General features: G+C 32.7%; 2 protein-coding genes across 2 annotated transcripts; one reads left to right on the forward strand and one right to left on the reverse strand.

The window, feature by feature from the left end:
- Nucleotides 1-268: 268 nt before the first annotated feature.
- LOC145006390 (glyoxylate/hydroxypyruvate reductase HPR3-like) lies at nt 269-3,323 on the reverse strand. Its single transcript, XM_078965476.1, has 3 exons — nt 3,150-3,323; nt 1,870-2,360; nt 269-988 (listed from the first exon to the last, which is right to left on the reverse strand). The coding sequence occupies exons 1-3, from the start codon at nt 3,175-3,177 to the stop codon at nt 458-460; spliced, it is 1,050 nt and encodes a 349-aa protein (XP_078821602.1). The 5' UTR covers nt 3,178-3,323; the 3' UTR covers nt 269-457.
- A 12,084-nt stretch (nt 3,324-15,407) lies between these two features.
- LOC145005543 (glyoxylate/hydroxypyruvate reductase HPR3-like) lies at nt 15,408-17,032 on the forward strand. The gene is made up of 2 exons (XM_078964628.1): nt 15,408-15,958; nt 16,438-17,032. The coding sequence occupies exons 1-2, from the start codon at nt 15,497-15,499 to the stop codon at nt 16,963-16,965; spliced, it is 990 nt and encodes a 329-aa protein (XP_078820754.1). The 5' UTR covers nt 15,408-15,496; the 3' UTR covers nt 16,966-17,032.

Here is a 17,032-nt window from a genome sequence, read left to right on the forward strand (position 1 = left end):
AATTTTAATAACCAATAATATATTTTCTAATGCTTACCTATTAACCAATAATCCATTTTAAACCAAACGTTATTAAAATTTAATGTTGTATTTACTTTTGTGTGTGTGTATATATATATATATATATATATATATATATATATATATATATATATATATATATATATATATATATATATATATATATATATATATATATATATATATATATATATAACGTTTTCACATGATATAATAAATTAACGGTGAAATGTGACATAACAGTGTATTTAAGAAAATATTTGAAGCTCTCGTACTTTGACATGAAATAACCAAAATACAATGTTCTTTTTACCCTCAAATATATAGTTTAAATCAAAATATACCACTATTAATGATAAATTTTGAAGGAATTAATTCACATATACACCACAAATTTATTTTATATAGAAAAAGTGTATCTAAATCCTCATCCAATTCAGTCATCCCCACTACACACTTGAAACCTCAAAGGTTTATTCGCGAAAAAAGCATCCAAATTCCGAACCACAACCTCAAAAAGACCCATGAAAGATTCCTCAGTCATCACCGCATGATGTGGTGTCATCACAACGTTATCCAATTTCAATAACTCATGAGGAACACCTGGTTCGTTTTCAAAAACATCCAAACCGACCCCACCAATTTCCCCTTTCACTAAACACTCCACCAATTCTTTCTCATTAACGATTGCCCCTCGGGCTACGTTCACTATAACTCCTTGTTTTCCTAAATTCAACATGATGTTTTTGTCAATCATGTGGTGTGTTTGGTCGTTTAATGCACAACAGATGATGAGGATTTCACAGTTTGTTGAAAGTTGTACAACATTGGGGAAAAAAGGGAATGTGAGATCGGGTTTTTTGGTTCTAGAAGTGTAAGAGATAATGCAACCCAAGGCTTTAAGCCTCTTTGTCACCTCCAAACCAATGTTTCCCATTCCTACAACCCCTACTCGCTTACCACCCAACTGAATTTATATATATATATATTAGTAGACCAAAGTTAGCAACGCACTTTCCAATATATATATTTTTTTTATGGCTAAATGTAAGAAATAGCAATGTACTTTCATCTATTTGTATAATATAACATCCAACTATTGAACATTTCTACTACAACATTGTACTTTTAAAAGTTCTTTTTATTAAGGCATTGTAAATGAACTATAGTAACAAATCCTAATATTATTTGTAGGGCTAAATATAATTATACAAAACATAGTTTCATTTATTTGTGTATTGTTGCATCCTACTTTTATTTCTTTATATTACAACATTGTACTTTCAATATTTTTCTGTTAAGGCGTTGTACATTGAAAAATCTCCAATTTGAATGACTTCGCTATACTTAGGTAGTTTTGTTAAAGTACAATGCAATCCTATTTCAAGGAGAGATAAACATGTTAACAAGAGGATAATCTCTTCTTGAGAGCTAAATGCAAAAGAATTCGCAATGTACTTTCAATTATTTTTGTTTTAATGTTATTGCTTTCTATTACAACATTGTACTTCAACTTTTTTTTTCTCATCAAGGCATTTCACTTTAGAAATCTAACCAAATTATAACATTGTAATCTTATTTTATTTTTCTTATTAGGAACATTATACATTGAAAATTCTCCTATTGCAATGACATTGCTATAACTAGCTAGGTTTTTCAAGGTACAATGCTATGATAGAAATAAATGAAAGCAGGATGCTATAATAAACATATCAACAAAAGTACATTGCTATTTCTTGCATAAAACTTATTTATGATATATATATATATATATATATATATATATATATATATATATATATATATATATATATATATCATAAATAGAGAGAGAGAGAGAGAGAGAACCTTGTGAGCAAGAGGATAATTTTTTTTCTGGTGCCATAATCCAGCCTTAACAAAGCTATTAGCAGCACTTACTCTTCTTAACACATCAATCAACAAACCAACAGCCATATCAGCAACATCCTCTGAGAAAACAGAGCCAGCATTAGCAACTTTGACTCCAAGCCGTTTGCACTCATGGAGGTCAATATGGTCAACACCAACACTGCTGGTTGCAATAAAACGAAGCTCAGGTAGCTTCTGTAAAATGTCAGTGGTAATGGGGCATGAAACAGAACAGAACATAGCTTGTACAGAACCTGCATGGGTAGAAAGGAATTGGTGGAGTGGAATAGGGGATTCCCATGGTTTTAGACAATGGAATTTATCTGAGAATCGTCTCTCATAAGCTTTGAAAACAGAAGGTGGCCCAAGAACCAAGACATTTGGAAGGTCATCTGCTGTCTTTTCTTTTTGTGAAGAATCTTGTTTTTCCATGTTTAGAGCACTTAGATCTGCACAAATTGGAATTTATAAAGATTAGAAGAATCAACAATGTAAACAATTCAGACTTTCCTGAAATCAAGCATGGAAATTCAGGCATTCACATCCATTGAAGAAGCAAAAGATCCATGATTAGATTCAAAAGTTTGAGCATAAAAGAAAATGTATTTCTTATCATTTGTTGTTAAGATAAGGAGCAACCTATTGATCCTGATTTCCTAACATATTAACAATCCTCTAGCCTAATCGCCTAACCTCTGATTCCTGTTAACATATGGATGTGTTTGAATGATCGTTATGAAAGTTACATTATCAGCTATGGTAAATCGTGCAGAGTAAGATTGTATTTAGATGCCTTTTTACTGCAGCTCTTCGATAGTTTTGTAATGTTTAGAAAATCCTGGTTAAATTAGAAATCAAATGGATGATTATTTGACTCAACATAGATTATCCTCATAATAAACAATATGTGGACGATAATCATGAATCAAAAGCTGATACAATTCTGAAATTAATTGCTCGGCCATACGAATTACACAAGTATTAACCTATATTCATAATGATAACAAGAATACACAGAAACAGACGAACAGTGTCAAATATGTCGATCAAATCTAGGGTTTCAACTCCCAACTTTTCGGGTTCGTTTTATCCACACCTAGTTACGAGTAATAGTAATACAGAATCGTCAATTCTATTCACGTAACACTGTCCTAAGTTTGGACATTAAAATTTCAAAACAAGTAACCAAAAAAGTACACGAATTTCGAAGCAATAGCGAATTAAGGTTAAAGAATTACTTCGAGAAGGATAGTTGGTCGAGAACATGAAGCGGAAAGGAATGTCGCGGGAGGAGTCTCTAAATACGACGGTGACCGGTTGTGGCTGGCGGTGGAACTAACTGTCAAGCTCGAGCAAAGGGATAGCTATTGGTCAGTATCGCTGTCATGATTTTCGCTCTACTTTTTCAGGTTCACTCAATAGATTTTTTTTAATTTCTCTATTTTATTATTGATCGAAATAAACTAAATGCTTTAATTTTTAATTTTCCATTTGTAACCGTTTTAAATCTAGGGATTTAGTTCATTACAATACAATAAACTCATATGAGTTAAATGAATTAACTAATTCCACTGACCACACAACTTTACTTATTAAATTTTATATTTCATTAAATTTTATACAATTTAATGATTGTTATTTTTTTAAAATTAATTATCATGAAATTAAAAATGAAAAACTACAATTTAAATTAACCTTAATTAAAAATTATAAATTATAAATTTAAAATATATATATATATATATATATATATATATATAGAGAGAGAGAGAGAGGGGTAAGTTAATTCGAAAACGCCGAAAAGATTGAGAACGCAATAATAGATTTTGACTGTTTAAATATGAAAATCTAAGGTTAATACAAGTGTGCCATTTTTGTAAATTTTAAAACTAAGTGGCACCAATTTGTAAATATTTAATAGTGATCAAGGGTAGTATAGGAAATTTGGTTCTTCAACAAAATCACAAAGGATATACGTTTCAATTAATTCAACTTAATTATCTGTATAAATTTATCTTGATTGACCACCAAAAAAACAAACTCCAGTTACCTTCATCGTCTAGCACTGTTCTTCATCGCGACCACCAACTCGCGATCTCAACCCCAACTACACAACCCAAACGCCATCATCATATCGAACCCATCTCTTGATAAACAAAGCATCCGACACAGGTTCATCACATTGCAATTAACAAAGCATTGCACATATTCCAGTTGTTATAATTTGTATGTGGTTTATTTTACGGATCTGATGGGAAATAAACATTCAAGTTTGTCTTCGATTTATATGTTTTAGCGTATTTACAATAGGAAGCAATTTTTAATCTAATGCTTTGACTGGTTTTAATAAGAGCAATCCAAACCCTACTCAAATCCATGTGGCCCTAAATACACGAATCAATTTAAGTAAAAACTAAAAGGGTGTATTGCTTATAATTTGTTCTACATTTGTTAAAATATTCAATCTCTAAATTTATTTTATAGTTTTGTTTTTCATTTATATATGTTTCTGTAATTGTTTGTTTTTATTGGTTAATTCTTTTATCAATATTTGTGTTTATAGCTTATTGCAAAAAATTTTGTAGCTACTATCTAAATGTTATATAATGGGTTGAAGTTGGTAATTTGCCCAAAAAAAACGGCCGTTGTAAGGAAAGGAAATACTTTTGATTCATTTATGATTAAAATTGTATTCGTATGTTGCATATTTATCTTGTGATTTATTAATTTATGATTACAATTGTATTTATGTATGATATACTATTCATTTAGACAAATTAGAAGGAAAAAAGAGGCATAGTCGATTGAGAGATGAAGGAAGAAAAGACTTGATGCTTTCCTTTCCTTGTTTCTACCAGAAAAAGACGTGAAATGATACAAAATTTAAAAAGAGAAAAAGGGGTAAAAATTCTTTTCCCTTGTTTTTTTCGCTCGTCTCTATTACTTGGCAAGCACAGGTGAGTCTTCTTCACTTTTTTTACTTATTGCAATTGCTAATTGTTTATACAACTTTTGCTTTTACATGTCTATTTTTGTTGATACATTTAAATAGTTTTAAAGAAAAGGGGATTATGAATTCTTTTTCTTTTTTAAATCTCTATTTTTTTTTTGATTCATAACGAATAGAACATAATTTCTTTTTTGGAGCTTTAATCATTAATGAAAAGAAGATTTGCTAAATTTCAATTTTATTTAATATTTATTATTAAATAAATCAGATTACATATAGTTTCTGTTTTACTTGTTATCCATTAATGAATAAATGATATTATTTGTTTGTTTTTTTTTCTTCTGTTTTACTAGTTTATTGATGATTACTTCATAATTGAATAACTTATGCATGCTTAATAGCTTTCATCTAAATTGTATCTATATTCATTAATTAATAAACATGCAGTGTGTTTATATACTATTGACCTTTTGTAGACAGTAGACTAAGTCGAAGTTACGAAGGAACTAAATGCAGCAATTGATGTTGATATCGGACGTGGAAAACTCTCGAAACATCATTTTGATCTACATGTTATACAATGTGTTATTCGATTGTAATTAAAATTATATTATTTTTGGCTTACAGTTATGTTGATTTATTTATGTATACATTTCATTTATTCATTTACAATTATATATGTATCGTCTTTTTATCTCTATATTTTGTTTATTCATTCATGATTATATATGAATATAGTTGTGTAAATATATGAATCTAACTTTCTTTTATTCATTTATTAATATGATAGTCATTGAATTCATTTATCAACGAATAAAAAAACCATTACCAAATTAGATATTCATTAATAATTAAATACAACTAAATTCTGAAATAAAATTGAGTTTTGTTGATATTACCAAATTAGTAATTCATTACAACTAAACCGTGGACTTTCATATTTTAGAGGAAATTCATTCAATTTAATATTATTATTTTAATAAAAAAATATAACTTTTTTGGAAAATAGTTGAAATAAATGATGGCAATATTATAGGAAACTATAATTTAATTAAGTTGACTGCCTCATTATTGTAATTGTAAAATTCCTATATCACCCCTTTGAAAATGATTGGTCCATAATTGTTCTCGTGTTCTCAATCTTTATACGTTTTCATTATAACCTCTTCATATATATATATATATATATATATATATATATATATATATATATATGTGTGTGTGTGTGTGTGTGTGTGTATGTATGTATGTATGTATGTATGTGTGAGGAGAGACAGGATAGAGTTTAATGGGGATTTAACTTCACATTCTATTGAATCCTAGTCATTTTTCCATAATGAGATTTTGAGTTTAATGAGATTAAACTCCACATTAAACCTCTCACTAAGCTCCCATTGGAGATGGCCTTAGGTTATCTGTTATACCTACCACTAGCCATTATAGTGATGGGTACCACATAATCACCACTAACTACCACTAAAAGCTTGAGATACTCATCGTTATATCCTTCTTATTTTTTATTATTAAAATAATTTTTTTTAATTAATTAAAGTGTAGTGAGATGTGGAGAAAGGTAGAGAGAGAGAGAGAGAGATAAAGAGAAATAGAGATAGAAGTAAGTTGATTGGATTTGATGTTCCGTGCTCTCCACCACAAATGACCACGAAATAGTTCCACCACTATCCACACTAGCACCTTGGGATGGTGTTCGTATTTGTGGTTAGTGGACACCTAGACCACTAACCCTCTCGTGATGACCATACCAGATGGTCTTAGGCTTAAGGGAATGGATCGTGGTTTGGCCACATTCAGTGCCACATAGATAGGGTGTGACAACTGTCAAATTTCGGTCAAGACAAAGTCAACTAAAGTCAACAAGTCAAACCGTTTGACTCAATTTGCCCTTGGGTACTAGAATTTACATTATGAAATTTCTACACAACTCTCTATTCTAATGAGAGATCATAAATCAAAAGTGCGAACATCTAGATCTCGTTAACCGAAAGCTGTGGTACGTGGCTAGCCAAACCGATAAAAGAATGTTGCATACTCATCGGGAGTGTGTCAGATCCTTAAACAAGGCTTAACAATATTTACGGACCTTGCATTGCGGAGCCGGACACTCACAAATGCCACACTCGAAACCTCTCTCAATCGTTTTCACTCCATCTCTCTCTATTTGAAATCTCTCTAAGTATGTGAAACCTCTCCCAAAACTCTCTTTGTATGAGAAATCTCTCTAAGTATGTGAAATCTCTCCCAAACCTCTCTAAGTATGTGAAATCTCTCCCAAATCTCTCTAAGTATGTGAAACTTCTCCCAAAACTCTCTTTGAATGAGAAATCTCTCTAAGTATGTGAAATCTCTCCCAAACCTCTCTAAGTATGAGAAATCTCTCCCAAATCTCTCCAAGTATGTGAAATCTCTCTCAAATATCTCTCTGTATGAGAAATCTCTCCAAGAATGTCAAATCTCTCCCAAATCTCTCCAAGTATGTGAAACCTCTCTCAAATATCTCTTTTTATGAGAAATCTCTCCAAGAATGTTAAATCTCTCCCAAATCTCTCCAAGTATGTGAAATCTCTCCCAAATCTCTCTCAAAAGCTTCCCGTAACTTTTTAGAATCATTCGGGTCATTCCGACCCTTAACTGGGTCAAAAACGGCTTAAAACGGGGTAAAAATGAGAAAAATGGACCTTAGGAACCGAAACCCTCTTATAAGAGGCGAAGCTTCTTAGGACCCGAAGGTCCTCTTAGGGACCGAGAGCAAGAGGACCGAACCCGAGCCCAGGAGGAACCGAACCCGAGAGCAGGTGGAACCGAACCCGAACCCAGGAGGAACCGAACCCGAGAGTACTGTTCACTACTGTTCATTCGGTTCATTTCGGGTCTGACCTTCGCCTTCGCCTTCGCCTTCGCCTCTCGCTTCCTCGCCCCTTCGTTTCCTTCTGTTCGCCTCGTTTCCGGCTACAGCTCCCAGCAAGGACCGAACCTCGGCCTAGGGACCGAGAGGTCTCGCTGGGAATGCCTTTCTTCCCGGTTTTCGCGTAGTTTTGCGTTTAAGGCCCGTTTTTAATTATTTTAACGCGGGATTTTCACCCAAAATCATATTTTAACATAATAAACCCTAAATATTCACAATTTAATCATATTTTCATAAAAATCTTTATTTAAATAATAAAAGCAAGTGGGTAAAGTACAAAGAGGTGGAGTGTTGACTTTGCTTTACCTTATGACACAAGCAACCACTCCCACACCCACTCTATGACCAGCCACACCTCCCCACCTTACCTAGGTCACATCAATGTCATTTCCACTCAATTATCACTCTTTCCCACGTTTTTGAGAGCTGAATATTCATCCTCTCTCCTCACTTCTCTCATTTGCTCTCATTTCACAAGAAGATCAAACTCTTTCCTCTCTCACTTTCTCTCTCTAGAAATTCGAGATTCAAGGGCTGATCTTGAGTTTTTCCTCCACATTTGGTAAGCATAATCCATTCTCTTTATGATTATCTCACTTATTTCCACTCAAATCATGGATATCTTACACAAACTCCATTATATTTGTGTTAGAGCTTCGAATCTTCAAGTGATTCTTCAAGTGTTCTTGGGTTGAACACTTCTCTTCTTCAACACTTATCTACTGAAATCACTCAAGGTGAGTTCATAACCCTACATTTTCATGTTTTCTCAAGTTTTCAGGGGGGGGGGGGGGGAATACAAGTTAAAACACCAAGAACATAACTAAAATTTTCTAACAGCCTTCACCAGAAAAGTTCAACTCCATTCACGGACTGTTTTGGGAATCTTAAACATTTTTGTTTTCAAAACTGTACAAGGTTCAAATAGTTCAAGTTCTTAGCTTTAAAATGGATACTTGCACATCTCCATACGATTTTTCTACAATTTATGGTGATTTTTACAAAACTGTCTATCATTTCAAACAACAATCCGGACCAGTCTGTGATTTTGGACTTATTCACCCAAGTTGGAGGTCGTTAAAAATCGTGATAAAAATTATGAGTAAACTAGACACATTTTTTGAACTCTTAGAATTTACGGATCTAGTTTTTGACTTCTTATGATTTTTCTATGATTTTTCCAAAACAGGGCAGAATGGCTAAAGTTAGCCAACAACCTGTAAATATCATAACACTTTGTATTATGTTGAGCAAAGTGTATAATCATAAGTTCTAATTACTGAATGTGTTTCTTTGTTAGTTTATCATCATGAACTGAAACTAAGTCATTCATAATAAATATTATTCATTCATTTTAGAACACGTATATTAAACTATAAATGTATAGTTTGATAAATTCATAACACTAATACATTTCCATAAAAGAGTTCATACATGTTACATACATTTTAGATAAACTATAATAGGTATAGTTTATGATACATCACTCAACACACTCGTACAAAAAGGGTACATTCATACAAGAAAGATTTATATTCACACACATTTCATGTAAACTTGTTATCCTATATTGTGAGACTCTCTCTCTCTCTCTCTCTCTCTCTCTCTCTCTCTCTCTCTCTCCCCCCGTACGTCCGAGTGCGGGATATAATTCCTGGTAGTTATAATCAGAATCTCCTTGAGGGAGAACGTGATACTTGTATATAGATCTATATTGGGTTTGACACCCCACACCTTGCTGCTAGCTACAGTTGGACCTGCAGGTCTACGGGTGACAAATGTCATTTTAATTTTCGCGACGCCTGAGAACGTCATGGCAGGTTCACATAGTCATAGTATGATTATAACGACTCACATAGGGATATAACAATCCATAAGTTTATGGGATTTTATTTTTAAAACCTAAATGAGTTTTATGTTGATTTAAAATCACTTTTTATCTCTATGAGTACAGATAATTACTGTACACTTTTGGTTTTGGTAGTTACGACTACACATCATTTGAAACCACATTTATACTTTTAAGTATGGTCAATACTTGTTATTACTCGGTCCTCTAATTTAGGACTACATATATATAATGTATTAACAAACATGAGAACGTACAGAAATTTTATTTAATTCAAAAGCGTCCATGTCCATTTAAATGCATAACATTTTCTACTAATAAGAAAGGTTACTTATACATTTTGGTCTTCAGTCATAAGACTGCATTACACAGATTTTAAAGAAAATATCGGATTTTCTGGATACATACTCTAACGCTTTTACAAGGAAAACGATTTACTTTTCGAACGAAATCTCTTATGAACTCACCAACCTTTGTGTTGACACTTTTCAAAACTACTTGTATTCTCAGGAATTCAGTGAAAACAGGAAATCAACAACGTTTTGAGGATGGGACGATAAATCGTCAAACAGTTCATTTTGTATCATAATGTAATTGATGTGAATCATGTAAACATGTGCTTTGATGTAACGTTTTCAATTATATTTGTGTTGGTTGTATTTACTTTGAGCACTATTATACTCATTGTTGTGATACTCTACATGAAGTCCTCCACCCCCGGACGTTTCCGCCATTCTTGGTTTGGGGGTGTGACATAGGGTAACATCGCCCCTTATGTAGTCTTGGGAGCGAATTGACCACACCTCTTTCAGTTTCTTCTGCACTCCTTTTTCTCTCTCTTTTTTTTTTAATGTCTCTCTCTCTCTCTCTCTCTCTCCTCGTCTCCCATCTCTCTCTTTCGCTACCATAGTTCCCATACCCTAAGTGTGGTAAAGAGCCACACTTTGCATGGTATAAATGATGTGGCTACTACGTGTTACAGGAAGAAGTGCGGTTCTTATGGCACCAGTCCCTCCAACCTTATAAGTCCCATTTTTTTAAAGAGATATCTATAAAAATATGTAGACCTTTTTTTATGAATCTTTAACATTGGGTTGAGGCTTACTTATTCGTTAAAATACTTCAATTTTAAATAAGTTGAAAAATATTATGGCTTGGTTGATATAAAATGATTTTTTTTCTCTATTGTATTTGCAATGTATGATGATATAGAATTTCTTTTATTTGTCAAATAAATTAAAAAGTAAATTACATAACCAAACTATTTTATTTTTGTTTTTATATTAAATATTATTTTTAAAGAAAATGATCAAAATTTTATTTGTCCAATAAATTGAAAAGTAAATTATGTAACATAACCAAACTATTTTTTTTTAATTTAATGTTATTTTTAAATAAAATGATATAACTTTTATTTAATAAAAACTCCATTTATTTTAAAGTTTAATTTGTTAGACTCTTATCCGCTCAAACATATATTCTTTTTATTGAATTTAAAAGTAATATGTAAAGAAAAATATAAGTTTTTAAAACAGATATTATGAATGTTAAATAGGGGTAAATATGGGTGTAAAGGTGGGGGAGACATGGACATGGAGATGTGTATTTATGTACATGTGTGGGTGTGGGAGGGGGTGAGACATGGTCATGAAGATGGACATGCGAGTGCATGTATGGGTGTGGGTGGGTTGGGGTGAGGTGCATATGGGAAGATGTATGGGTATTGGTGACGATTATGTGTGCGAGGGTGTGGGGAATTGTTTCATGATGTTGCTCAAATTTTGTTAAGTAATCTAGAAGCATTTTTCACGAAAAAAAACCCTTGCTCGCTCCCATTGCAATTTGCAAATGAACTCTAGTCACACGATTTGTGCTTTACTCGTGATTCTTTGTGTTAGAATATGATAAATTTGGATCTATTTAGTTACATAACTTTTGTTTTTATAGTTAGTTGTTTTTCTAGAGAGAGAGAGAGAGAGAGAGAGAGAGAGAGTTTAAAAAAATAAACAAAAAATACGTAAATCATAATATATCCATGGCTACACGGTACATATAGATGATTTTAAAAGTATTTTTTAGCTTGTGTTTGATGGATCAACGAAAAACTATTGCAAATTGATTAAAAATAATGTTTGGTAAATTAGTTGATAACTAGCAGAAAGTGTAAAATTTCATAAAAGAGCATGTAGAAGAATGAGATTTTGATAATTAATAAAGGGTATATTTTGAAGAATTTTAAAGTGCTCAATAAACTTGTTGAGCCACAAGTATAAATAATTTTTTAAAAAGTTATTTTATAAGCTACTTTGGATTTGACAAAATTACAACCTAACACAAATTCTAAAATAAATTAACTTATAAATTAGTTGTGGTCTGTATGTGAGAGAGAAGTTTAAAAAATTAATAACAAAAAAACCTAAATCATGGTCCATTTAAAAATATAAAATTATTTCCTTACATGGATCAATTGAATTTTCAAATTCGAAGTCACCCTTTCATTGTTCTCTTTATGATTGGAAGAATGGAAGATTTTGAGTTTGTTAGTTAGTTGGAAGTTAGGATGATGTGGCTTTGGAGTGGTAAATATACAAAAAGGAAATGGTGGTGCTTCATGTGATGGACTTATGAGTTTGAATCTTGTTTTTTATATTTTTGGTGGAGGTGGTGGTTGGATTTTCCGGTGTAGTGGTGGCTGGAAAGATGATGAGGCTGATGGTGTTTTTCAAGTAAGAGAGAAAGAGTAGGGAATGGGGTAGGTGGGTGGGGTTAATTTAATTTTCTTTTTTATGAAAAAAAAAATTATGGCAAAATGATAGGCAAAAAAAATCCATATGGACCAAGCACATAGATATTTGAATAGATGTCCTTCCCAACTATTTTGAAAACATTAAGACTTGATGACACATGAGAAGATGATCCTCTAAGAAACATGTTGACATCGGATGACCTCAGGGAAGCATGTGCACATCATAAACGGTGGAACCAATAACGGAAAAGCAGGTAAAAAGGGAATGTAAAAGAAACAATGTCTTTCACTCAAAAAAGAATAAAAAAAATTAATCCCCCGATAGCAGAAAAGCATTTTTTTCATTCATATATATATATATATATATATATATATATATATATATATATATATATATATATATATATATATATATATATATATATATATATATATATATATATATATATATATCCACCAATGACACAAACGCACTGTTCCTAAAGGAACATATTTTTTTATCTATGTATATAATTTGTAACTTGTCATGAGATAAATGGTTAAACTTGTAATATTATAATTTTAAGATAAAATTGCAAGAATGATCTCCGTGGTATGTTAAAAGTTATCACTTCAGGCCAAATAAATTTGGACTAACACCAATGGTCCAAAAAGTTTCATTTTGTTGCGAGTATGGTTCATTTTGATTTGATTTTTTATAAAGTGATGATTTTTCCTTTGTTATTTTTTCAATTGTTTTTATTAAAGAAATTAAAATCTCTCTCTCTCTCTCTCTCTCTCTCTCTCTCTAAACAACACCATCTCCTTGTTGCCTTCACATGATCACCATCATCACGATACTAATTGTGTTCCAGCCACCTTCACGATCAAGAAACAAGCATACATTTTTTCTGATAGCAGATTATCTTATAAGAACATAAAATGAAAAAGGAAATAAAAAATGATAAAAGGGCATATGCAGTGAAACAACAGATTACCCCGATCCTGGACACCATTGAATCCTCATAGCAGTCATGACACTTGAAGCTTTCACCATTAAATTTCTCAATAGGGTTTCCTTTTTTTTCCCTTCGAATCCCAACACAAAGATCACTATTTTCAGCTTTAAGAAACACAATCGGATTTGATGAACATAGTGACGGTGGAATGGCGGTGTTTCTGGGTATCAACATCGTCATAACACTACTTAGGGTTTCAAGCCTTAGCGACAGAGGAATGAAATCGAGAAAAAACAGATCCTGAACTTTTTCGTTTCCTTCGCCATTCAAAATGGTTACCTGCATTGCATCTTCAAAAGCTGCCATAAGTATACTGAATCCTTAGCAAGGGGCCAAAGGTAACGGTGGCTAGGGTTTAGACTTGTTCCCTTCGTTCCAGTCGCCTCTGCAAACCCTAACTTCGTCCATCTCCTTCTCCAACAATGTCGCTTTCTCATCAAATCTTGAAGACGAAAACCCTAGTTACGAATGAGAAGGGTGGTTGTGCTAGGGTTTTGTAAAAGCGGCTTTCGAAACATATTGGAGATGGTGGTGCGGGAATCATATCAGATTCAATGGTTGCATGGTCGTGGTGGCGACAAGGAGAAATGTGATGGCTGGATGGAAGATGGATATAAATGATTCTACTTTGCCAAAAATGATAACGACAAGAATGTTATGGTTTCAGGAATTTGAGCGTTAGGGTTTCATGACATGGGAGTTAACGGAAGAAAGGAAGAGGGCAACAGAGGGTGGTGATGGCGGATGGCGGTGGCAATTAGGGTGCTCTCTCTCTCTCTCTCTCTCTATATATATATATATATATATATATATATATATATATATATAGAGAGAGAGAGAGAGAGAGAGAGAGAGAGGCGAGGGGTGAGGAGATGAGAGGTTCCACCGGTATGTGTGAGAGAGTATTTTTTTTTTTTCTAATTTATGTAATAAAAATTGAAAAAAAGTATGAAGAGCAAAATCCTCATTTTATAAAAAATCAAACCAAAATTAACCAAACTCGCAACAAAATGAAACTTTTTGGACCATTAATGTTAGTCCAGATCTGTTTGGCCTAAAGTGACAATTTTTCGACTCTTGTAATTTTATCTAATTACAATAACAATGTAACTTGTAAAAAAACATTGGTTTATATGGCCCAACAACACCCATTTGTACAAAAGATGCTAAAAACCTCTATATGTGCAAATAAGTTAAAAGGGAAAATGATTTACAAACCCAACCAAGTTTCCAAAATATTCAAAAAACTCCAATTATGTTTTGTCTGTAAAAAAAAAACCCAACAAACTTAACATTTTATCTAAAAAGCCCAACTAAGTTACATTTTTCTGAAAGTCAAATAAGATAAATAGATGACGTGACTCCGTATCGGGAAAATGACTTGTTACACCAATAAAGTTTCCAAAACGTTTAAAAAACTCCAATCATGTTTTGACTGTTCAAAAAAAACCCAATGAACTTAAACAAAACAAAATTGGGATTTTTTGGATGGTTTGGAACTTTGCTGGACTTTTTAAACAAAAAGTTAAGTTCGTTGGGTTTTTTTAAACAGACAAAACATGATCGGGATTTTTTGAATAGTTTGAAAACTTTCTTGGGCTTTTAAGTCATTTTCCCTAAGTTCAAAATAAAAAACACACCACTTTTTTAGAAAAAAAAAATCCCATAAGGTATTACATATTTTCTATTCATCCCTGTTCCCTACTTTATTCTAAACCCAAAACAATTTAAACCTGACAACCTCAACACACCAAAACTGAACAATTTTATGCCATCAGGTACTAACGATATATTACTATCGGGGACCTAACATTTATTCCTGAAATGTATTATAAACTTCAAGCTTATGCTTTTTATTTTAATCAAGTAATCAACTGATCATAAGATTGTTAAAAACACATATGCATAATGCATGTGATGCAAACTAAAATTATTGAAAAGTAGTTATTTTATGACATCAAATCTTTATTGCGACTTTCGCAGAAGATAATCAAATTCAAATCATATTCGAACTTTACTAACTTTATCAAATTGTGGTCTGGCATATAAGATAAGATGCGATCCCAAATTATCACCCACTTCTACCAATCGGGATTCAGGAGTTCAGTTCCTTATCTTAATGGATCCAGAAGACCACCAATCCCCGTCGGATCTCCGACAAGTACTAATCCTCCGTCCACCTCCTGTTTTCGCCGTCCACGAACAATACTTCTCCAACAAATTCCAGATCTTGAAAGCATACGACTCACCCTTACCTACTCACGACTTCCTCCGCTCATACGCGCAATCCGTTAGAGTCATCCTATGCTCCGGCGTACGTCCAATCACGGCTGAAGTGATACGCGACCTGCCGGCTCTCCAACTCGTTGTCTCCTCCGCTACTGGCGTCAACCACATAGACATGGCTGAGTGTCGCCGCCGCGGAATTACGGTTACTAATGTTGCAGATGTGTTTTCTGATGATGTAGCTGACGCCGCCGTAGGGCTTTATATCGACGTAATGAGGAAAATTACCGCCAGTGACAGGTTTGTTCGCGGTGGACAGTGGCCGGTTACAGGGGAGTATCCTCTTGGTTCCAAGGTCAGTTTGTGACATATAGGAGAAATGATTTTATTGGTAAAATAATATTGATTATTGTTATATATATAAAACACTCTAATAATTACAAACCCGTTACAAACAAAAGCTATTTTTAAATAAGTAAAATATAATCATAAAATAGAAATCCTAAAAAGTTATTAAGTTAATTTTCAAGTTTATAACTAATTAAAGCATAAACATACAACATTAACGCGTCTATTTAATTTATGGTTGTGCTTGGAGTGTATAATTTTATTTTTTGAATTTAATATATGGTTGTGTTTGGAGCATATGATTTTATTTTTTGACTTTGTTTTCTCAACAAGTTGATTTACCAACCTACGTATGTTAATTTCGTACAATTTAGTTCATCTTTGCATTAAAAAAACGATCTTTTGATTATGTCGAGTTACTTCTAATATTACATATCTAATACATATTTTATTTATGATTGAATTAAATGATATGATGATTTTTAGATAGGAGGAAAAAGAATCGGAATTGTTGGTCTTGGAAACATTGGTTCAAGAGTTGCGACAAGACTAATGGCCATGGGTTGCGTAGTCTCATATACCTCAAGGCACAAAAAGCATTCCACTCCATTTGTTTTTTATCCAAATGTCCTCCAGCTAGCTTTTAATTCAGATGCCCTCATTATTTGTTGTGCATTGACTAATGACACACGCCATATGGTGAACAATACAGTAATAAAGGCATTAGGAAAAACAGGAGTGATTGTTAATGTGGCCCGTGGAGCCATTATTAATGAGGTGGAGTTGGTGAAGTGTTTAGTTGAGGGAGAGATTGGAGGTGTTGGTTTGGATGTTTTCGAGAACGAACCAAACGTACCTACACAAATGCTTGAATTAGATAATGTTGTGCTTTTACCTCATAGAACAGCCTTCACGAGAGAATCGTTTCATGATGCTGCTCAAATTTTGTTAAGTAATCTAGAAGCGTTTTTCACAAATAAACCCTTGCTCACTCCCGTTGCAAATGAATTCTAGTCACACAATATGTGCCTTACTTGCGAATGTATTCTCTTTTGTTGGAATATGATGATAAGCTTTGATA

This window comes from Lactuca saligna, chromosome 7, assembly GCF_052625555.1.
Source record: "Lactuca saligna cultivar CGN05327 chromosome 7, ASM5262555v1, whole genome shotgun sequence".
NCBI classification, from domain to species: domain Eukaryota; kingdom Viridiplantae; phylum Streptophyta; class Magnoliopsida; order Asterales; family Asteraceae; genus Lactuca; species Lactuca saligna.